The 23,699-nt window shown below is 42.4% G+C and overlaps 2 protein-coding genes across 5 annotated transcripts in view; one reads left to right on the top strand and one right to left on the bottom strand.

Annotated features, from left to right (window-relative positions):
* Positions 1-14,233, bottom strand: part of LOC126544993 (uncharacterized) — a 46,113-nt gene extending 31,880 nt beyond the window's left edge. Inside the window, exons 1-10 of one of the 4 annotated variants that reach the window (XM_055078052.2) lie at positions 13,661-14,233; positions 12,545-12,622; positions 11,249-11,305; positions 11,046-11,179; positions 8,233-8,398; positions 6,253-6,339; positions 3,415-3,474; positions 2,391-2,467; positions 1,183-1,252; positions 373-456 (exon numbers count right to left, since the gene is read on the bottom strand). In XM_055078052.2, the coding sequence (XP_054934027.1) occupies positions 373-456; positions 1,183-1,252; positions 2,391-2,467; positions 3,415-3,474; positions 6,253-6,339; positions 8,233-8,398; positions 11,046-11,179; positions 11,249-11,305; positions 12,545-12,622; positions 13,661-13,780 (933 nt within the window). In that variant the 5' untranslated portion in view covers positions 13,781-14,233. The remainder of the gene's footprint in view (positions 1-372; positions 457-1,182; positions 1,253-2,390; positions 2,468-3,414; positions 3,475-6,252; positions 6,340-8,232; positions 8,399-11,045; positions 11,180-11,248; positions 11,306-12,544; positions 12,623-13,660) is intronic. The other 3 variants (XM_055078053.2, XM_050192580.3, XM_072285030.1) reach the window with 3 other exon arrangements.
* A 466-nt stretch (positions 14,234-14,699) lies between these two features.
* Positions 14,700-19,587, top strand: LOC126544992 (tetratricopeptide repeat protein 9C-like). The gene is made up of 4 exons (XM_050192579.3): positions 14,700-15,321; positions 16,341-16,533; positions 17,665-17,853; positions 19,271-19,587. The coding sequence occupies exons 1-4, from the start codon at positions 15,190-15,192 to the stop codon at positions 19,333-19,335; spliced, it is 579 nt and encodes a 192-aa protein (XP_050048536.1). The 5' UTR covers positions 14,700-15,189; the 3' UTR covers positions 19,336-19,587.
* The last annotated feature ends 4,112 nt before the right edge of the window (positions 19,588-23,699 follow it).

Genomic DNA, 23,699 nt, shown 5'->3' with positions numbered 1-23,699 from the left:
GGGTTGGCTCAACTCTTGACTTGCACAAGCTTTATGGGCAGAATACACACATAAAATCCACTAAGCTTAACCGAAAGAAATGTTCCAGCATATTTAACCGCTCTCTGAAACTTAATGGCTTTCAAGGACTTGGAAATGGAAGTTTTACATTCAAGGGTTTTCGAGGATTTCAAGGACAACTACAAAGCCTGCTATACTAACTGTAAGCTGTGTGATCTTACAGAAAAAGAAAACTTCTCCATTTGGGCTTTCCACCCACTCACAGATCTACTGTCTGAGATGTATAATGCACAAACTTGGAAGAGCTATCACTCTAAAAGCAAGTCATTAACAGAGGCAGAATTGAAGAGGACAGCTAGATCACCGCAATACCTGAACAACTTTTCTCTTTAGCTGCATCAATTCCTTTTTCAGGACGTCGTACTTTGTCCTCATGTCCTCCAACTCCGGACTCTGCTTTGTCACAAGAAAAACAAAAGGAATTATGATTAAATGCAGTGGATGATGGGTGTCACAAAAGAAATAGCATTAATGCAGAAAGAGGCTGCGTGCATAGATAACTCATACAGTAGACTTCTGTTCTATTGTTCAGTTTCAATCCCGTCCGAAGGTCCCGGCTGGCACCCATGCATTTCTATGGGCCCTAACTTTCATTACTTCGATCTGAAAAAAAGATTTTAAAAAAAATCTCTATCGTCTTTCTTTCTTTTTTTTTTCTTTTTTTTTTTTTAGAGTGCCGTCTCAGGATTTCCAAACCTGCGCGCCGTGGTGTCCACTGTCTGCGCCTTGTGGTCTGCTAGCCTACTGCTTCAGCTGCCATGAAAGATACACGGAAATCTAAGAATCCCCAAATTTTGGAATATTATTTCGTAGCACTGAGGCATTAACATGACAGGAAACTTCAATAACGATTGTTATTAGGAAAGTTCGGTATTCAGAAGTTCATAGTACTGAAATATTTTTACATTGAAACCATAAGAAGTTAGCTGGGGAGTTCTGAAAAGTTCAATAATCTGAAAGGTTCGCTAATGTGGCAATCATAATGAGATTTCACTGCACATTGCCTTGGCGATGTAAAAATATGTGCAACTGCACTGAGCTAGCAAGCAGAACAAGCTGCAATGTTAAGCTGCATTCTTTGCAGTTACCATAAAAACCACTATGATTAAATTGTGTGCTTACTGTTGGGTTGCTTCCCTTCTCCAGATGTTCAGCAACTTCTTCACTTCTAGCGCTGCCTAATTTTTGATACCTGAAAAAAGCATGGAAAAGCAACGTGCAATGAGCCAGGCAGCAATCACAATATGACGCCACTAAGCTTAAAGAGCACTCACAACCACCACATAAAACCTTGTCAACACCATAATCAGTGCAGTGAAAATGAGTTCTATAGATTACATTTAAAATTTTGTTATTATAAAGTCTCCACAATGTTGATCTTTCAGCAGAGTCACTGAATGTGTTCCATCAATGCATGCAAACAAAAACAGAAACACCTTTACACGCGAATTTGCCACTGGCAGCACAGCTTCAGTACAATACGATACAGCTATAGGCTAGCATGATAATGCATAATAAGAAGCTTGAGTTGATAGATTCACCGATTAAATCATTGATTGATATACTGACTGACTCACTGATTGATTGATCTATGACTAATTGATTATTTGACAGTTTGCCACACCAAGGCAACACGAGGGCTATAACAGGTGCTGTAACATATGGCTCCCAATTATTTTAACCACCTAAAGTTCTTTAACATGCCCCTAAATCCATTTACAGAAGTGAATTTTTGCCTTCTGCCTCTATCGGAATGCAGCTGTTGCAGCCATGGTTTCAACCTATAACCATGCATTAAACAACAAATCCCTGTAATTTGGCCACAGTGATGAGTAATTACAACATCAAAAATGCGCAAGCTTGCCAGCAGAAGCTGCAAGTGTACGTGACTACCTTCAGGTCAAAGTATAAAACACCAACTCAAAGCTGAAAATCTTACTACCTTCAGGTCAAAGTATAAAACACCGACTCAAAGCTGAAAATCTTCACTACATGTACTTATCTTCAATGTGCTCAACAATCTCGTACTTTCCATCGCATTATATTTTGTTTCAATCACCATCATACTCTGTGCTATGGCATACAATGGCACACACCAAGATACTACACAAAATTGCCAACACATTGTTTAATAACCACACAACACAAAAGAAGATCCACATAAACACAGAAAGCGCTACCTGGTTATTACGCTATCTATCGACAAATATGCTATACCAACCCCCCCAAACTTCAGCGTTATTACACAAAATGTTCTTGCTAGACGACACCCACGCCATATAATGAGCTGCCCTAAATGAGGCACTTATCGCGTCTGCTTTTCTACCCACCTTTGAAGCTGTATTCTTGACTGGGCTACTTCTTCTGACAATTGAGATGCCTTCTGTTTCTCACGCATGTAACGTTCCTGGAAGGAAAGACAGGAATACGGAAGCCATCAGCTAGCTGACACACAACACCACAGGGGTTCACCTGAAATCAACCATTTCTGGGTCTGCCCCCTCAATATAGTTATTTTTATAAATTTAAACAGACACAGACTAGGACACTTCTGGTATCATTAAGTTATTTACCATACAAAGTAAGTTTATGTAGCTGCCTGATAAGTTTCAGCTCCTACAGCTTTTGTCAGGTGATGAGAACAACCTGGCTCCTATTCAGGCATCTACAAGGAGGCATCCTGGACTGAGTACGTCGGCAGAGAGCACCCATTCATATCCTGCTCAAGATATTACTTGGTGCATCTAAGAAGCCCCCACCTCCTGACTTGGCTGACATCCCCTTAAGAGACTGGGAGGCACCGTCTCCACATGTGCGGCCAACTATGATGTCACCGGTCATGTGATTTTCGCATCTCCACCTGACCACATCGTCTACCTGCTCCTCTGGGCTGCTGCACTTTGTTTGAGCCTTGAATTAGCCTTCAGTTAATTAAGGCTATGTTAATTATTACACTAGCATGAAGCACTGCTGATCTAATTTTCAGTTCTTACTCCCCCCGTGTGAAATCTCATCTCCGTCAAGGCCTGCCCATGAGAATGATTCAGTGTGCACTCTGAGATTTATACCACTATGTGATGTTATAAATGCTCAAATTCAGCAATTATGATCATGCTAAATACTGCATCACCTTGATATTTTGCCAATCTGATCTTGAGTTCTTCGACTCATTCTATGCAAAACCTCATTGTGATCTCTCTCTTAGCCTACACACAAGAATGATTCAAAATGCGCACTTTGAGCCTAATACCACAGTGTGACATTATGCGCAGCCATCCTTTGCTTTCTAATAACATTACTGTTTTTTTATAGCAAAACACCAATAAACATGATATTTGTGTCAAACCAACTTACCTGCCACGAACTTGACTCTAGGTGCACCTGCTTCAATTCCTGCTGGAGACTCTGCAGACTCTGTCCGGTAAACCACAAGCAGAGCCTTAAGGTTGCATGTAATGCATGGCAATTACTAATCAGTGGTACGGGTTGCTCGGCTAGTTTGTTCATACTGAACTATTTCAAACCATAAGGTTTATAGCCACTTGGCACAAAATGGTAACAGAAAGAAGGAGGGGACACCCTCTCCCCCTTATGCTTACCTTTTCCCCTCCCCATTCCTGTTTCCATTTTGTGCTCCGTGGCCATAAATCTCATGGTCTGAAATTGTTCAATTACCAATCATTTCAAGAACTGACATGAAATTTTTTTATTTGTACTTCTTTCGCATCTAATGGATGTCCAGAGCCTTCTGAACCTTAGCGAAAATGCTGGCACACACCAGAACACCCTACATTGCTTAACATGATGTTATTGTAGACACCAACTTCAGTATGTAACGTGCTCATAATATGCATCCAGATGTCACACAATTTTTATTTACAATTTGGCATTAATCAAAGCTATTCTTTCTGTGATATCGTTATCTTATATGATTAAACATGCCCTTCATTTTATAGTACGTTTATTTCTTCACTCCTGCTAGGACCTGACTATGGCCTGCAGTTTGCATCAAATAAATAATGATAGTTGTTTCCATGAAACAGTTTCGATTCTGGTACATAGGAATAGTATTTTGGTACACAGGAAGAGTATGCATCATGATATTACAATATGTTAGTTTGCTTCATTATTATGATGACTGTGACTGTTGCATGTGAGTGCAGTCAAAAAAAACATCACAGCATCCTTTTCTTTTTTTTTGTTATGAGAAACATTGTTATAGTTAGCCCAATTGGAACACAAGTCGGCCAGTCTTACTGTGTCATGACGGCACGATAATGTCGATGATGACGGGTTCAGCATTGCAAGAGCAGCTGTAGTATCCAATTAAATTATCTCATATGCACTTCCCAACCTTCAAACTTGCTAAGAATCATCATATTACATGAAATAACCATATAGTAGAGGTTCTGCAACTCAGACAATTTATGTCAGTACTCCTTTTTAATTCTTGAGCCTTAAGTTGCTAAGCTGTGCTCATTCCTAGCAGTCTGTACCAATATCCCGAAGGATAATTACTACTTTTCCAGGGTGAAATTCCTCTGCTTTTACAACCACAAATCAGATAAACTTGTCAGCTCATTTCTGATTCTGCCCCTTAGTTTAGGTACTCATGCATTTCACTCATGCACCATATGCTTTGAATATGTTGAGGAAACCAAGGTGGCAAAAATTAATCTGGAGGAGTCCACTGTGGCACCTCACACAATCCATGTGTTGGTTCAGGACGTCGAAACTCTGCAAATCAGCTGCAAATTAATCTTTGCCACTGCACAAGTTTACCATAATTTTACAACTTGTATACCAGCTTGCATCATCACGTGCCTACATACTGCCCCCCTCACACATATTAGTGCACAGAGGCCATCAACTAAATGTTGCTCACTGCTGTACGTTTATTGTTGATTTCACAGCATTTCTTTTTCTCACGTAACTGCAGACTGGGACCGTACAACATCACCACTGTCGCCCATTTATACGCCTCCATGGACAAAATAACTTTGTTTTGTAGATAACACCACTGAAAATGCCTTCTTCATTTTCATGCATTACCCCTTCTTACATAATAACTCTGCAGAAAGGTATTTAAGAAGCAGTCAGACTAACATTTGATTACTACATATAATTTTGTCATTAGATAACAGAGTACACAGAAGGAGGTCCAAGGGTCACATACTGAATTGGTACCTCCTGTACACTAAACTGGGACCTCCTGCACATGTACAGGAGGTGCCAATTTGAAAAGAAAGGTAATACATTGTAACAATGACAGTAAAAAGCATTAACTATAAAACAACTCAACCAGGCATCGATTATCAGGAACACTAAAGCATCAAGCAAAAAAACAATTATACAGAGTCAGTAAAGGATACATGCAGATTAAAGCAACGGATGGCAGACAGGTTAGTACAAATGTAAAGGCACATGTCAAAAACGTACAAGCCACATGCTTTAGATTGCGCTGGTAGCAGCTAGCGGCGACACCTTGTACAAAAGCAGCCGGATGCGAGCATGCATGGTTACATTGAGGCACCTTGCATTCTCTCGCCCTACTGATCACCTCATGCTCTGGGAACCGCTTTGGCCATCAGGAGCACATTGAAGACAAGTGTCTTGAGTTTTAAGGATCTTAAACATGCCCTTGGGGCAGAGGAACAACAATGCAATAGGGCAAACACGCAAAAGGGCATTTATTGCCCCTTTCATGCAACAATGCCAGGTAGCCGAATTACTACCAATGGGACATGCCCATGGGTGCAGATGGATCAAGGAAGTCCAACTCACTGTGACAGGATATCAAGCAAATATGTTTACCTCCATGCTGGACACCAATGCCTAATCGTTCATGTGTACAGTTAGGTGAATGGTGATGCATTGGAACAATCAAGTTTGTCCATCCTGGTGCCCCGCTTGTAGGTGGTATTAGCAGCGCGTGATTTCTCATACAATTATGCAGCCACGCTGACCGCTAGCGGTGCTTAGCTATGCGGAGAAGCCAGATTGCAGGAGATGTGAGAGCCATGCGGGGAAAACAAGGGGATGCAAGAGAGTCGAGTGTTCCCACAACCTCTGTAACTTATCTTCGGGAGGAAAGAAATAGCAAAGCTCACTTCCACGCTACTTCTATCATACATCACACTCAACTAGATGCATGAAAAGCCATGCATCAAGCAAGTGTTTACTTAAACTCACCGATGAATGCCTTTCTCTATCGGTCAGCAGTTCACGCTCCAGACGGGTGAGCTCATTCTTGATTCGTGTCGTCTGTTTCTCACAGTCCTGCGCACAGGCAAACCTATTTGCTGCAAAAAACCTACTTTGCACATTTCAAAATGAATCTTATCCCCTGTCAGATGGACAAATTCGGTATTACTGTGAGAGAGTTGCACTTCACCGTAAGTGTCATTTGCAGGCTGTCATAGGGAAAGGTTCAGTGACACCTGCTGCAGAAGGCACCCGATAGTGAGAGCGTTTGTCACACTTACTTCTCTGAGTCAAAGAATGTAGCTTTATTAGCACTGCTTCAAAAATAAATATATATAACCACCAGCTTTTTGTGTATCAAATTTTCTAAACTTCTTCACTTTAAAGTTAAAGTTCCTTCGCCAATGAAAGCCATCATGCTTTCTTTACGTACTGATGCTTCACCAGTCTTCGCATTTCCAAACTCACAGCGCATCACCTGAGTGTTGGTTGCATTGCCATCTTGACTTGAGGTGATTGTTTATGTTATTTTTCAATGCCAATAACCAATATATAATGTTCTGGTTAATTTCCCTATTGACACTGCCATCAACTACAAATGACACATTCCTTTCCCATGTTGCACTGTGTTACCAAACTGAAACACACTGTGACAAAGAGCCCTCACTCAAAGTGTCACAAAATTTGCCTGTGTAAGTGAGATACTAGAAACATACTGTTTAGGGCAGAACACCATGACTTAAAGAGATACAACCATTGAATCAGTGCTCAGAGGCGACAAATATGAACAAGAAAATTGAAACATTTGTACCAAACTTTGCATAAATAAGAGCACCAAAATACCACAGGCTTTCTGTAATGTGTGTTTTTTAGCACTGAAGATGAGGGCCTGAGACGAAATTTTTGCAGACTAAGCTTCATAATACTGGTTGGTACCAAATTTTTTTGCAATAATCAATGTTGCAATTATTAATTAACAGTTCACTAATGTGGAGTCATAAATTTAGGGGACATTTTGTAATTGCATAACTGACCTCAGCCAGTAGTACTCAAACCATCACCTTCATCAAGGAACTCTGCACCTTGTACCAGTTTTGAGAACTAAGTACTCAAAACCTACAGTGAAATGCATTGATGTTCCCATTAACGTGTCCTGGCACTCTAGCAATGTAGTACGGAAAACTCATAACTGGAACTTCATTATTTCTGATTTTTCCTTATAATTGTGTCCATTAAATTAAAGTCGGACTGTATATGTATTAGGTTGCAGCTTACATAAATGTCTCAATTTTTATGAGGGTGTTGTAAAGGCACTAAGCATAATTTGGTAATATATATATCAGAGCAGTGTATAATACATATATTTTGTGTGCTGCAGATATCTCAACAGCTGTAGCTTAGAAAATTGGCGTATCACTATCTATTACCGAATTACAGAGTTGTAAACTTGATGCCTCGTGTGAATTTTCAATAATTTTCACAAAACTACTTAGAGCCCAAATAAAATATCTGTTCCCTACGGTCAGTAGAGTTTAGCTTTTTCATCTGTGCAACCAACCTCATCAACTTCGGTGCAATGGAATGCCATACAAAACTATTTCTCTATTCCCATGGACTTACATAAGAGCTTCTGAGCTAAACTTCCTCTCAAAGAGCCTGGAGATGGTCAAAATTATTTGCACAGCCCCGACTACAGCGTATTTTACGGCCCATGAGTTGCATTGTGACATTAACACATTGAGCAAAACGAGAACAGGGTAAAAGCGAGAGCCAACGTTTCGACAAGTGGACTTGTCTTATTGAAGGCCTTGAAAAAGACAAGTACATGTGTCAAAACATTGGCTCATCAAATTAAATTTCCATCTTCTGCTTTCCCCATGTTTTCATTGTGACATTGAAGGTCATATATTTAATTTTTCAGGTGAATGTGGAAAAGTCTATATTCAAACTGGTGAGCAAGAGACTGACCTCTTCTACATGCCGGAGACGCAGTGTTGCCCTCTCAACTTCTCGTTGGTTTTCGGCTAGCCTTCTTTCTGCTGCGGTGAGGTTATCTTGAAGAAGCAACACTTCTTGCGACTTCTCCGAAAGCAGCCTCGATGAATTCAGCAGCTCTTCCGACTTCTCTTTCAGTCTATTAAAAGTGACAAAGCCAAACAGTCCAGCATCAAGTTTTCGTTGTCAAACACCCCATACTGGGGCAGGCAAAATAGATTATCATCACACACATTATCGTCACCATCATGCCAAGAATGGAGAATTTTAGCCTTTTCGTGAATGTATTGCAACACTCTATATAGGACTAGACGACAAGGATGAAAGAGTTTGTGGTTCCCGTACCCCACTCATGCCGAGTCTTCAAGGGAGAAACAAACACTCTTAAGCTTACAGCAGTCAATCCGCTCCCTAAATGTGGTGACCTGCTCAACATGGTCCAGCCAGTCTTTTACATCTTCGAAAGCATCGTCGTGGAACTGTTCATGTGCGTGAGGCGCATTGACAATCCTTGGTGCTGAAGCTGAGGGAATCTGCTTGGTTTAAATTGTCGTTGTTGACATTCCTGTCGTGGAGCTTGCCGTTGGACCGTATTGAGGTGGAAGGCTTTGGGTGTGGTGGCTGCTTCGATGGATTCTTGCCGTCCCTGAAGTACTACTGTTGTTAGCTTTTGGCTAAAGTCTGGTGGCCATAGGACGAAGCTTTACTCACTGCCTGCACCGTTTTGTCATGAGAGGAAATGGCGAAGCAGTAAACTCGGAACGAATGGCTTCACAACAGCAACCACAAACATCTTCGTCCTCAACGTCTAGTCCTAAACAGATCATGGCAGTATTATTCTTTGCCAGTACTGGGCTATTGATGATGAGTGAGCGGCCAATGCGGCTGCTCACTTGCTGTGTAGTCTTCAACCAGAGAGGACACAACTATTATCGCAGTGAACTACCAGATTGTGCTTAACTCCTGTTGTAATGCATCAGTAGCAACATAACCGTTAAGTTCTTTTCTTTATTTGATGAGAATGCATGTAACATAAGAATGCCTCAAGTGCATTGTAGCTGGATAAAGCATCACAAAATGTTGCTACCAACATTGCTACTACTGTCCACAGCTTCAGTGACCCCATATGCAAACATTAAAGCTCACTCTGTGTATGAATAAACCAAAACTCTATATTTACAGTCTATTCGGTGATTCCACTAATTTCAATGAAGTTATGCAACTATCCAATTTTTCACAGGTGCGTTCCATTTACTTTAGGCAGCACCTGTACCTCCCTGCTTATGTTCTCCTGTCCAATATAGATATATAGTCCGTGTGACACCTCCTTTCAACACAGCTTCTTGGCCTGCTTACTCGCAACCCTGCAAGCACTTTGGATCACGTCCAGTGCAGTCACTGCAAAGCCCACAACACTCAGCTAGCATTAAAGAAACACTAAATAGAAAAATTGTCTTACCTACATTAGTAAATCGCTCCTCTGCAATACCCAAAAAAGCCACTCCTGCAGTGGAGAGGCTTGCTCAGCCAAGACAATGCAAAAACTAAAGATAGGTGGCGACACCATCTTCAAGTTCTTGCACAAGCTCGTCCTGACGTCGTGAACTTTGGCAAAATCTGCTTAGGTCTAGTTCATTATTTATCGGTAAAGATGGACTATGTTGTATCAAAGAAGGGCCAAAGACTGAACTTACCAAGTTTCAAAACCTTTTACTGGGTCACCGCATCCTAAATATGGAAAAATACTCTGAAATCCATGATGTCACCAGCGTTGGAGTTTCAGCATGAAATCCTCACTTTCTTTTCTAATATTCACCCTACTACTTCAAAATTAATGAAAATAAAGTTTTGAAGGAATAAATTACTATCAATGTAAACTTTTTTAGTGTTTCACTTAAGTGGTGCCTTTACACAATATTTAGCCGCTATAGTGCAGCAGTTCCCTTCGCTTGATTATATTCCCTTCTTACCATCTACCACTCATGACCTGCCATTGCCTGGTGATAATGTAGGCCAAGCAGTGATTGGACAACTGCCGAAGCATGATTTGAAAATTAATTGGGATAGATTCATCTCATTATCGCAGCCTTAAGGCATTCTTCTTTACCATCTCTTTGGACAATGCATCTGTGAGCTTGATCTACGTTCCTGCACAAACAAAACCTGACAACAGTGGTATTCATCTCGATAGATGTTAATCAGATCATAGTTTTGGCATGTAGGATCCCAGAATTTTGAAAAATCTTGATAGTTGTAACTGTATCTATGTGAGCACAATGTTTGGCAATGGATAAAAGATGTGATGAAGGATGAAGACGTAGAGAAGAAACAAATGCCACAAGCTCTGATTTCAAGCAAGAAAACCTTGGTTTCCTTGGTTTGAAGTTAGTGCCCATTTATGTTCATTTGGATCTGGATCTTGAAGATATTAATGTAACAAATGCTAACTTTGAACCAAAAAAGTAAATGTTTGCATGGTTAAAAGTTAGTGCTTATTACGTTAACTTATTCTCTGAGCTCATATCTTTCTTTGTGCTGTTTATCTGCCATCAAGCAAAACTACCAACCAACGAAACTACCGCACTTGCCCAGCACAATGAATTCACAAAAAATAACAATGAAATGAATCACTGTAACAGGCAAATGGTAGTGTTGCAAAGCTGCTTTGATATTACTATACGCTTGGCGCCAAATCATCCAGTAGCATTTTTGAAAATAAATCAGTGAGAAAATGGAAGAATTAATCAATTAATCAAATGAGTAAAACATTCACAGATGCAACTCGCCTCTCCTGTGCACTCTCCAACTTTGCCTTCAAGTGGTCATTTTTTCTTTCAAGTTCCAGTATGGTAGCTTCTTTATCTCGTACCATGCGCCACGGATTTGTTGGGGAGTCCCGTGCACTCGACAACTGCAGTGGCTGAACAAAGCATAGATAAGTTAAACAGTAAATGATCACTCGCGCATTCAAGAGATGGTGATCACTTACTGTAGTAGCTTCCCGACTGCTAATATGCCTAAGGCAGACGTCAACATTTTCTTTGAGCTGAAAAAAAGAAAAGTTACGCAATGCCTCGTGTTAGGTCAGCTTACTTGTCTTTCTTGTACAGAAAGAAATTGAGCAGAAACCATCGGAGAATGATTGGCAAAGTGAAGCAACAGCTTCTCATTAGACCTGCCAGTATACGCCGCTGGGGACACTTATTGGTTACTACTATTGGTTAATGCTATGAGGCATGCGGGTGCTGTGCTATTTTTGCTATCTCCAGTATGAACCAACGTCAAAAACCACATTAAGGCACTTGCAAGGATACATAACATGCAATGGTATTAGGCATAGCTACAGGGAAGTTTGACACTGCAATTGCTCATGCAGCCATGGGAATGATGAATGGTTCATGGATTTGTCTGATCACCATGCTTGTGGCTTGATATGTTTTTGCTGCACTATATATTATGTATCAAATTCTTGTAATTTCAAAGCAATCAAGCTTTCTTTCTAAATGCATGAAGGCAATGAACTCCTCTGCACATGCTTAATCACACTGAATTTTGTGCCATTTATAACACAATGCTTCACTAAATATGACCAATTCAAACAACCACAAAGTCATTTGAAGTCAGATGGACAAAGCTGAGGCAAATCCATGCATATTGCACATCACTCTTATGATGGTAGAACCACCATGCTTGCAGCTTCCATAGACAGTAGCACCAGGGTTCTGGTGATTCTCTGGTGATTTTTGTAGGAAACTATGCCACCAATGGCATTACAGCTTATCCCAAGCAGCATGTGTTAGCCAATTTTGTCGACACAACACATTTGTTTAACACAAGAGTGTGCAGAGAGTGTGCAATTACACTGCACCTATGTAATGCCTACAAGCACTATATATTTCTCTACTTTTTTAAAAATTCCAGTCATGCATTTCCAGTAGCTGCTTGGGGAAACATTATTTCATTAAGGAAGATACATTTTCTTGTGCACAATTCACACGGAAGGACAGAGTGCTCTGTCCTGTCGCCTTTTGTCCTTCCTTCTGAACTGTTCCAAGGGTTTTCTTTGATGAATGAACTAAAGTCACACCCCGGAATTTGAATGTGTGCATCAGTAGTACATAGCACAAGGTATTATGAACGCTACGGTATCAGGATTGGCCCACCAAACTACCATCTTTAATTACACTGTCTTTCAGATTGGCCCAGTTTACTTGGCCAGACGTGTGTCTATGCAAAGAGGAGGGAAGAGCCAGAGAAAGTTTGCCTCTATTGTACAACCACTCACCACTTCAACAGCAGCATTTTGTTCTTGGCGGTACGCTTGAATCTTGCTGTTCAAGCAATGGATGTTGGTGCTCGTATCCTGAAAGTGCAGTAAAATAAAAATTAATGTTACTAAAACTGCCAATAAATGGGATTAGTGCAAACTATATCAGTGTGTCGAAAACAATGTGCCATTCTCGCAAGTGAGATGAGTGAAAAACAACACAAATTTCATTCCCTGACAACCAGATATCAGTCACTCTCGGTGCACAAATTTGTGTACACAAATTTTTTGCCAGTTCAGTTCAGAAGTGGCAAGGAAGCGCCCACGGACATTTAAGCTTCGGATAAATTGAGCCCCTGTGTACTGAATGTGGTTTAATTCATTTCACTTTACTGTGCTGCAGAGTATTGCTCAACATGACCACTTTGCTGAAAGTACTATCATGTTTGATGTATGGTACATTCGAAGCGCCACATTCTGTCAGCAATAGCAAAATATTTTTTTGCTTTCTCATAACAATTTCATCTGGTAACTAACTTTTGCATGCAAGTGCTTTGAGCAGGTGATTTAAGCATTTCTATGAGAAAATGTTACAAGTCTGACTGCACAACAAATCAATGTTAATCCCCTGTAATTACGATAACTAAGTAGAAAACGAAAAACAAAATAGCTTTCTACAACACTGACGTTCTCTGAGTGCAGTGTGTAACACCTTCGAATAAAGTTACGTAACTTTGGGACATTTATCAACAATCTGTCATAATGTGACTGACAGGGTATTATGCTTCAATAAATTGATGTTTATTTATGAAGACGAGTGAGAAAATGCACAACGAATCATTCCACCGCCTTTACTTTCTTTCAGTGTAGTCTTAATACCGGTGCCAAAAGACCACTTTTGATCACAATTCGAGCACGGTTCGGATCGAAATTCTCACCCACGATTGGCTCCTTAATTGTGCGAAGAAGCCAGTCATGATTGAGAAATTCGATCCGCACTGGGCTCAATCGCGACTAAAAAGTGCGCCATGGGACACCCGTATAACTTTGGAACGCCACATGTATTTACCAGCAGTCAATCACAATTCGTGACTGGGAGCGACATGTGCTACATCGAAATACAGTAGGTCTTACGATAAGGGCAGACGAGAGCTCGTTGACTTTGCTGACGATACTTTCCTCGACGGACTGCGTCAGATGCCTGACCTCACGACTAGACGCGGACTTGGAGGCATCCTCATCGGAGTTGCTCATCTTTTTCGCGCGTCGTTCATGTCACCTGCAACGCTACAGCACTCTTTTCGCCGAGACGTTTCTGCTTAGAAAAAGGCAGCCTTGCAGGCGATTCAAGACACAAAGACCTAGAATAGACATAATGTACCCCTTGAGCTGACGTAACCTTAATTTAAGGCGTGAGCTTTCGCTATACTTTCGTTAGCCTACGCACAGTTCGGCAGACCATAGAGTTACAGCAGGCAGCTCGACATGTAAACAAACCATGCGGCCATTTTTAAAGGCTGTCGCTCAGCAACTACTGCAACGCCGCGACCGGATGTTTTGATTGCTTTCTTGGTTTCTCCCAGCTGATCATCCCATCTTGCTTGGGCACGCTAACCTTAACACGGCGACTGAAATTTCATCGTCATCAACATATGCTCAATTATAAATAATAACATCAGAGCACTGCCTCCTTTTGCTAGATGCCTGCGGAATGACTCGGTCTCCCAGGACAACGGGTTTGCCTTCAGTTGTGAATAAGCGTCGCGAGATAGCGTTAGCGACCGACACTATCCTCATCTATCATCACGAGCGGCGAGCGTGGCCGACTGCTCGTGAACCAGCACATGGTGTTTACGTGGTCGTTAGCGCGGTGAAACCACGGTCCACAAAATCCTTTGGGTTCGCTTTTCAAAGGCTGGTTGTCTGGCTCTACAATAGCTATCGCCAGTAAGATCTGTAAACATACGCTGAGCTATGATTAAAGTTAATGGCCTTTGAGATTTGCACGGTTGGTGAAGGTTTCGGAAGCCACGCGAGGTAGTGCCCACTGGTACCGTCAGCCCCATGTGGCGCTCGCGACCGACACTAGTGGCGAGGAGAAAAGAAAAAGAGTTTGGCAGCTGGTTTTCCGTTCTATGGGGCAGGCATCTAGTAAGGGAGCGAATGGGCTTTTCTATTCGCATGAGAAACGCGCATGCGTCTTCCAGAATTGTAGATTTCTGCGCTTTCAACCAATCAAACGCCTCGGAAGGTAACCTAAAAAAGATCGCGCAAAAGCTTCCACCCACTGGTGACCAAGCAGTGCGCGATTCTCGTAGGTCAGTCAATCTATGGTTCAGTCGTTCTGTTAGTTAGCGCCATTTCGTAGTTTACCGATAACGGACACGCCTTTCACCGGGCCGGTTGATCACGTGTCGCTTGAAGTGAAAAAAGTTTCGTCGTGGTTTCGTTACGCGGTATCTGAGACGGGGCCCCAGTGGACATTCGGGGAGGTCGCTGTCGCATCGCGCTCAGCGGAAGGCAAGCGGTGCGCCCCGCCGTGTGGCGACACGTGTTGACACCACCGACAGACTTTGACGCTTAAGCGACGCGCGCCCCGTGATTTGTCAAGAGATCGTTGCTGTTCGCCCACCCAGCCACTGCCCCCTCCTGGATCAACTGCGATGGCCGAGACGGAACTGCTGACGCCGATGGTAACCGAAAAGATTGACGAAATGCCCGCGTCCACCGAGGACTCGGCGAAACGCCGTCTGACCATTCCCGAGAACTTGGACCATGCCAACGCTTGCAAACTGGTCAGTAATGAGCGCGGCTGAATTTGTCTTTCATTTTTTTTTTTTTTTTTATAAATCTCTGGGCCCGCCCACCCGCTGCGTTTGTTGGCGTAAATATATGTAGGAATTGGCGCAGTGTCGCTCAAAAGACGCGTCTTCCATGAATTCGACATTTGACTCATGTTATAGTTGTGTAATATTTCGGTTGGTTTCACATGGGAAAAAAGGTGGTACGTTTCTTGATGGATAGTTTGTAGTAGTAGTACGTTTTGGAATAGCAGCAGAAAATCGCAGTACTTAAAATGCTGCTTGCAATTTAGATGCGGTATTTGAATGTCTGCATAGCGCAGGAAAACTCCGCAGCATTGCAGCGAACGGGCTGCCGAAGTGACTTAAGCTTTCCTTTGTTCATTCTTTTCATGTCAGATGAGGCTTCTTCGGATAACTGACAGCGTGTCTCACCCATAATAGTAAAAACGAAAAATGTGTCTGTTCCAACTCGTATTTTCTTTTTGTTACTTTTGTTGACATTTGCGATGGAAGGTAAAAATAGAATCTTATCGTTGGCTGTTCAAACTTGCGCGGCTGTGTGCAACCAGTTGCGAAGTTCGTCAAGGCGTTCAGTTGGTGTTTATGAAGGAGACATCTGTTTTCCCCTCCGTGGTGTTGAGACACAATTGCATAAACTATAAATATGAAATAATGCTAGTGATGGTGCGCGACTGACCCCCGCACACCTGAATGTCAGAAACGGGCCCTTTGAAACAGCGTGGTGACCACGGCCGCCGTCAATTCTCTTTTTTTTTTTTTTTTAAATTCAGTTCGTATCGCCACATGTGGAGAGTCTCATCATTAGTGACAAGTCTTTCCGAGTCTCTGTGAAGTTATTCGCTTACAATCCTTCGTCGACTATTTTTTTTTTTTTTCAGGCAACTTTATGGGTGTTCATTTCGAATCACTAGTGACTGCACTGCAGAATGACTCGTGAAAATCTTGAGGGGGAGAGTATGGCATAGCAGCGACCTTTATTGTGCATGCAGGCAGGCAACGATCTGTATAAGGAGGACAAGATAAAGCCGGCAATCCGCAAGTACCACGAGTGTCTGTTGTACCTCCGGGCCTGTCAGGTCCGGTCCGACATGCCCATCACGAGAGCAGCGAGCCCCACACTGGACCAATCCACAAAGGAAATGGTGGAAAAGCTCCACGCTGAATGCTACAACAACCTCGCTGGTAGGTTCTTTATCTCAAACTTCATCTACTTCGCAATTTTGCTATGTGGTAGTTAACAATAACCGTAAGCATTTTTCTAGATCTGGCAATCTTCCTGAAGTGCTTGCTAATTACGGCCAACAGTCTTTTTCTGCTGTTTCATTCCGTAACTCCCTACTAACCAATTTAAAACGATATACATCACTTTCAATTTTTAAGCCTTTAATAAGGGAGTACCTATCTAGAATTATCAACTAAGAAAACTAATACTCTGTAAGCGTATGTATTCCACATTCTCTGGTTTGCTCAGCTACCTCTTCTTCACTTTATTTTTTACAGATTCTATACATTGCTTGCATGACCCGTTCATGTAATAAGATACTTCGTGTGCATTGCCCACCAACATTTTTTGCAAATCTAGTAACTCTTGATCTTTTCACAATAGTTTTTTACGTGCATACCCTCTCTTGCTTCCTATTTTTCTCATTTCCATAATGTATTAGTTGTCATGTTTGCATTTTAATGTTAGTTCACAGGAGGTCCCACTTGCAGCTTTTACATTACCTCCTTCTGTATGATAGTGTTCCAATAGACTGATCTGTTTTATCAACAAAATTGAGTTAATGTACCACTTTGGGACACGTTGGATTTGTGCAGTTCCAAGATGCACCTATGATGAAAACATCTGTCTGTCCATCAGCGTCGCTGCATTATGTCCTTAGACAATCTCTTCAGTGCGTGTTATTTGCAATCTCGTGGGTGTCTTCTTGCAGTGTAACAGACTCAAGACATGTACAATAGACCAGACGGGAAAGAATGTTACTCGCAACTAGCATTCTTTCCTGTCTGGTCGTTTCCTTTCATGCTTCTGCGACTTTTCTGCCACAAGAAGTATGAACTAACTAGCAACAAGTAGCAATATGATATAGGTGTGTGGCAATGCACAGGGTAATGCAGTAAAGGAACAATTTCATAATTCAAAGTGTAGGCTGTAGAAGTAGTTCAGAGAGAGTAATGGTTCCCCTTTTAATATGTAATTTTATAGGCCATAGCAGCTACATTTGATATCCAGATGGTGCGTCAGTGTGTTGCGGAGACTTTAAACACCACGGTTAAATCCTTTTTTTTTTTTTTTTTCAAACTTTTTCTCAGCATGCCTGCTGCAACTACCGACTACGGATTACAACAGGGTGGTGCAGTACTGTAACATTGTCTTGACGATGCAGCCCAATAATGCCAAGGCCATTTTTCGCAAGGGCGTTGCTTGCTACAAAATGGGCAACTACTCCCTCGCATTGCAGTACCTGAATGATGCCAGCAGACTGCGCAAGGGAAAACCTGGTGAGTGTTGCTGAAGTTCCACATTGTGCTGTTGTCCAACCTGTAGGCAGGTCCTAACCAGCTTAGCGCCCAGGCCTACCCACTCATTTTAGTTACAATGCTTCCTCAGGCGCTGATACTTGAGCCACTGACTGCAAACAGTGTGAACTTTTAAACATGCAGCAAGAAAGATGCCCACGAACGGACACCATGAGAGAAGCACCAACACTCCAATGTGAAGAGACAGATTTCGCGACGAGTTCCACCGTCCTTAGTGGGCTATGAGGGCAACTATGGCAAGCACAAAGTCATGTTAGCACCATGACAAACCTACTTAGCCCTTCGAGATCTCAAGGATCACTGGGTAAGAACATTCTACAAGGGGAAAGGTTGAGAAACTTTCCCTTAATATTCACTGCAAGTATTAGAATTCACCTCGACATTCTCCTCAGTGCCTTCTCGAACCAAAGTGCTTGGGGAGAATAACTACACCTTCCTGTAGTGTAGAAAGGAAAGCTCCAGTGGTGGGGCTTCTGTACGTGTCACTGCACCAAGTATTCTGGCAATGTTTGACAGCGCTTTTGGGTCTCGGAACACATGGTGCATCGGCTTGCCTTTCACATGTTGCAGTTTCACATTTGCGCAGACTGGAAGAGAGAAGCAAAAAAACGAGCCACGCTTCCAAGGCCACATCGGTTGTTCTGGGGCCTTCGAATTACTCGGCGGGCAATCCCTGCCAAGAATGAATAATCCATCCGCTACTCTGTCGCCATATTAGTGTGCATACCTAAGTTTTTTGTCTCGGAACCCATAACTGCACCTTTGCCTTATCATGACTGCCGTATAGTCAAATAAGTACAGTACTGTATTTCTTCAATTACAACCTGATCTGAGGGCCCCGTAGCATGACTCTTCAGGGCATGGCATTCTCGGAAAGAGCATGGAGCGGAGGGGCGGGTGTTCGGGACTTTCCTCGCACTGTCAAATTAGCCCAGAGTGGTAGGCACAGCAACGACTGCGCCCGGTGGACCAAAGGAACTCTCGTAAGGTGCACTTTGCAGGAACCCAGGAGCTTGAAATTAGTCCAGTGCCTTCCAATACACTGTCTCTCGTAGCTGCATAGTTGCTTTCATATGTTAAGCCCTAGTAATCGTTCATTGCTTTACGTCTCGTAGCCCATGTACTGCTAGTATATTTGAGAGCAATGGTTATAACATGTATCTGCTTTGTACATTTTGGACACTGAGGATGCTGCAACATTTAGACTAAATGAATACCACAGAATTGAGCACTGTGCGCACTAGCCTTCCCATGGCACTGCTGTGCAGAGTGGAAGGTATCGTCTCCAAAGCCTCACGCTTGAGATTGTGCAGAATTCAGTTTTCTTGGCCCAGACTTGACGTGCTGTTCCTTTTGTTTCTCCTTTTCTCTCTTGCAGATGACTCAATCGTAAAGTACATCAAGCTCTGCACAGAGGCACAGTCGTCTTCCAGCAAAGAGTGATGTGCTTAAAGGGCCTGCCAATTAAACAGCCCCAGCGCAATGGCGTATGTACCAAGCGTGCTCGCAAGAGTTTCTGATCTCATTGTTGACTTGCTGTCGTGTTGGCCTGCTTCCCAGTGTTTCAAAGCTGACGGTGCAGGGGAGGCTTCCTCTGTGTGTTCCCGAACCGTGACGTGTTTTTTGACGTGCTCACAATGTACAGATTTTTTTTTACTAATGATATACTAATAAAGATTTTTCACAAACTACAAATTGCTCGTTTATATGTATTGTTTTGCATACTTCAAACTCATGTGTTTTTATTTACAGCCAGGTTCTGATTGTAGCCTAGTGCAACAATTTCCGCTTGCTTAGCGTCGGGCGTAGTTTCATACAATTACTAAAGGGAACTGTGCAGCTACTGTCTACAGGAGCTGCAAGCAAGACAGTTCAGCCAACTTTGTCCTTCTGCCTTTAAATGGCTTCGTGACTTTGCAAAGTAATCATTTTTAAGAAAGTACTGCATTACCGTTACCCATAATTGTCTAATGGCAGGATTCGATCTCAGGACCTCTAAAAGAAGCGCGATATTGAAAGCATTACACCAAGGACGCATGGACAAGTGGAACCACTGTAATTAGCGGCGATTATGCATGCTTGCAGAGGCTCACTACCTCTGCATTCAAAAGTATACATTCCTCTAAAATTAGTCTAATTTCGGGCCAGGTAAAGCGTAATGAAGCCACAAGGATGAGGATCGGACAAATCCACGTGGTGCCCATAATTCTAATGGTGGCTCAACGATTGCAGCTCCAGAGCTCCTAGTAACTGTAGAAAGCTCTATGGCTTTGGGTGCATGTTCGAAAACGCCCAGGTGGTCATGATTCCAGAACTCCCCCACCCCTGTAATACAATATCTTGTAACACATCTGTTAGAAAGTTGAACACAATCCTCTGAATGCAGTGCATGTTTTGTAGTTTCTGGATATTTTTTCAGAGCCAGAAAAAACACCTCAAAAGCGGCGTTTACATGAATACGACAGAAGCGTATCGTATCAACTTTCAAGCGTATCACATCTCATGTAAACGAGATAATTTGCTAGGAAGGCGTATCGCATCCAATACGCCAAACAAGGGTAGTTTGAAATGGAGAATGCGCATTTCAGCGGCGCATGTAAACAGAAGCGTATCGCATCAGGAATTATGGGAAAGCATTCGCTGCGGGATTACAACTGGCCAACCAACCAGCGGCGCGGCCGTATGGCAGCGGAAGCATGTTTACCGGAAGTAGGGGGCTCATTTTGAAATGTGACACCATATGGCGCTAACTTGCCAGCCATCGAGATGCGCATACATGTAAACGGAGGTGCATCAGCGGAATGCAATACGCCAAAATAATACGATACGCTTCTACCATATTCATGTAAACGCGGCTAAAGACTTTGCACAGTGTTCAAATGATTCCCTTTATTAGACGACAGGTGGACACGGGAAATGAAGATGCATGCAAATATTGTGGTATTGTGCTGCAAAATACATTTGTGAGTGCACTTTGATAAATGGATGGTCCATGGAAAGTGCACTACAAAAAAGGTTCTTGGCATAACACTTTCCAATAACTTCAAAAATTTCTCTTGCATGCTCATGCATGTGCTTGCAAATTTAATTGCAGCTTCAGGTACATGTTAAACTTGTGCCATGAAGGTGCCTGTAGTACATGCCTTGGTGAAGCTTTGAGTTTGCTGTAGGGTGTGTGGTATGGTGGTGCCATCTAGCATGCACTCTGTCAATGACTGCTGTTTAAGTTTTTGGCTCACCTCTTTGCAAATTTGTGACCCAAAATATGTCGATGCTCGTTTGCACACTAGAAATTGCTATAGAAAGAGGCGCAGATGCATGCCTGGTCTGGGGCTATGGCACCATATAGTCATCGTCGGACTATTTTTATGTCCATTGGAGTATGAAGGCCTCTTCCCTGCGATCTCCCAATTACCCCTGCCTTGCACTACCTGATTCCAACTTGCACTTGCATATTTCCTCATTTCATCACCCCCACATAATTTTCTGCCGTCCTCAACTGTGCTTCCCTTCCCTTGGCACCCACTCTAACTCTAATGGTCCCCTGATTACCTACCCTACGCATCACATGGCCTGTCGAGCTCAATTTTTTTTTCTCTTAATGTCAACTAGAACATCGACCAAGCCCGTGTGCTCTTGATCCACACCACTCTCTTCCTCTCTCTCAATATTATGCCAAAAATTTTCTTGCTCCATTGCTCTTTGCATGGTTCTTGTCCTACAGCTTCTTTGTTAACCTCCAAGTTTCTGCCCCATATGTTACCACTGGTAGAAGGCAATGATTGTACACATTACAATGACAGTGGCAAGTTCTCAGTCAAGGTTTGTTAACACCTGCCGTATGCTCTCTAACCCATTTTTATTCTTAAATTTCCTTGTCGTGATCAGGCTCCCCTGCGAGTAATTTAACTAGTTAAACATACTCTAGAGGCTAACTGGTGATCCTGAATTCTTGTTCGCTTGCCAAGCTATTGAACAGTATCGTGGTCTTCTGCAGCACACGGCACTAAGTGTCTGGGGCTATCATCATCATCAGCCTGGTTACGCCCACTGCAGGGCAAAGGCCTCTTCCATACTTCTCCAACTACCCCGGTCATGTACTAATTGTGGCCATGTTGTCCCTGCAAACTTCTTAATGTCATCCGCCCACCTAACTTTCTGCCGCCCCCTGCTACGCTTCCCTTCCCTTGGAATCCAGTCCGTAACCCTTAATGACCATCAGTTATCTTCCCTCCTCATTACATGTCCTGCCCATGCCCATTTCTTTTTCTTGATTTCAACTAAGATGTCATTAACTCACGTTTGTTCCCTCACCCAATCTGCTCTTTTCTTATCCCTTAACGTTACATCCATCATTCTTCTTTCCATAGCTCGTTGCATTGTGCTCAATTTAAGTAGAATCTGGGGCTATAATGCCAGTAAAAAAAAGACTGACCATGGACATTGCAGTGCGTCACCAATCAGTCCCAATGTCTCCTTGATGCTTCACATGTGCAAAGGGCACGTGTTCAATATTAAAGAAGCATTCAATCATTTTAGATTATTTAATAAAGTATTTTCAAAGCTGTCTGACTACTTGAATGTAATATTTTGATTACAAAGATAAAATTAAGATCTAAGTACCCCCCATTTTTTTTTTTTTAGTTTCGTGGCAAAAACAGAACCGGGCACATCTGTGTGATGTGGATTTTGAAGTATATTTTCTTGTACTCGAGCCATCATGGCTTGGCGAAATCTCCTGAAAGTTGCTAAGCTTATGGCTCTTCAATTACCCTGTAGTCTTACATATCATAACCCTGCACCAAAAATGAATATCAAGAGTTCTGTACAAGCTACAGCTATTAGGAGCTTCTAAGTGGACACGTTTTATACACAGATTTACAGCTTATGTGAAACCGTTGTAATATTTATGAGGATTCTGCAGAAACCCCTCTCTTTCAATGGTAATGTATTGAGAATGATGTAAAATTCATCAATTTTCTCTGCTTTAGATCTCATTGTAATACTGTTATATATCGCGGAGTTGAAAACTTGGTACTCGAGTTCCTTGCAATTTTTGAAATTTTTTTTTGTATATCAAACGAACCCCAGCACATATGGCGCAGCAGATGCAGAGTTCTTGTGTACTCAGGAGAGCATGAGCTAAAGCTATCTTTTAAGCTAAACTGTATTAATTAGGCTTATGCAACAGTGAAACAGCCACTCTTCTGAAAATAAGTCAGTCAGAAAAGATCCTACCAGCTGCTGCGGACTTCAATAGCATCTGTTCAGGTATAGTTGGCTGTTACTAAGGAAGGACATTACATTCTAAAGGAGCCAAAGGCTTCAGATGGCTTTGCGACGTTGCAAATTTGACCATCTGCGACAAAGTGTTGCATTATAAATACCTGGAACCAGGCACGCATCCGGGGTGGGGGGGGGTAGGGGTGCCCCCTCCCGAAATTAAGCAACATACCTCCTACCCCCGGCTGCGCCACCACTCCTAAAGGGCCGCCAAATCAATCTTGAGACTTGACAGCTAGTCGGCGTTCAACACTGGGCTGCTGTTACAGTATCGTTATGTCCGAGGCATAGAAGCGATCACTGATCGGGCTAAGGGAAAGGACACTGAAGTGAGGACGTGAAATAGGCCGATATTCTCCCAGCTAAAAAAACATTGGAATGTTTTCACCTTTCTTATTATTTCACTATTCACTATCTTTTTTGAAATCTGAAGTGGGGCTAGAAAGGCCCCACTGTTACCTTTCCAATGATCTAAGCTTCCCTAAAAACTTCAAAATTTCAATCAAACCTCGCAATAACCGTTG

This window comes from Dermacentor andersoni, chromosome 10 (genome assembly GCF_023375885.2).
Source record: "Dermacentor andersoni chromosome 10, qqDerAnde1_hic_scaffold, whole genome shotgun sequence".
Lineage (NCBI taxonomy): Eukaryota > Metazoa > Arthropoda > Arachnida > Ixodida > Ixodidae > Dermacentor > Dermacentor andersoni.
The sequence above is the reverse complement of the archived record's forward strand: the minus strand, read 5'-3'. Positions and strand labels throughout refer to the sequence as shown.

Bases quoted from the DNA above. Each gene is read 5' to 3' on its own strand.
- LOC126544992 (XM_050192579.3), top strand. From the start codon at position 15,190: ATGGCCGAGACGGAACTGCTGACGCCGATGGTAACCGAAAAGATTGAC. The intron at 16,534-17,664 runs GTAGGTTCTTTA...ACTTTTTCTCAG, and splicing joins ATGCTACAACAACCTCGCTG to CATGCCTGCTGCAACTACCG. The intron at 17,854-19,270 runs GTGAGTGTTGCT...TCTCTCTTGCAG, and splicing joins ACTGCGCAAGGGAAAACCTG to ATGACTCAATCGTAAAGTAC.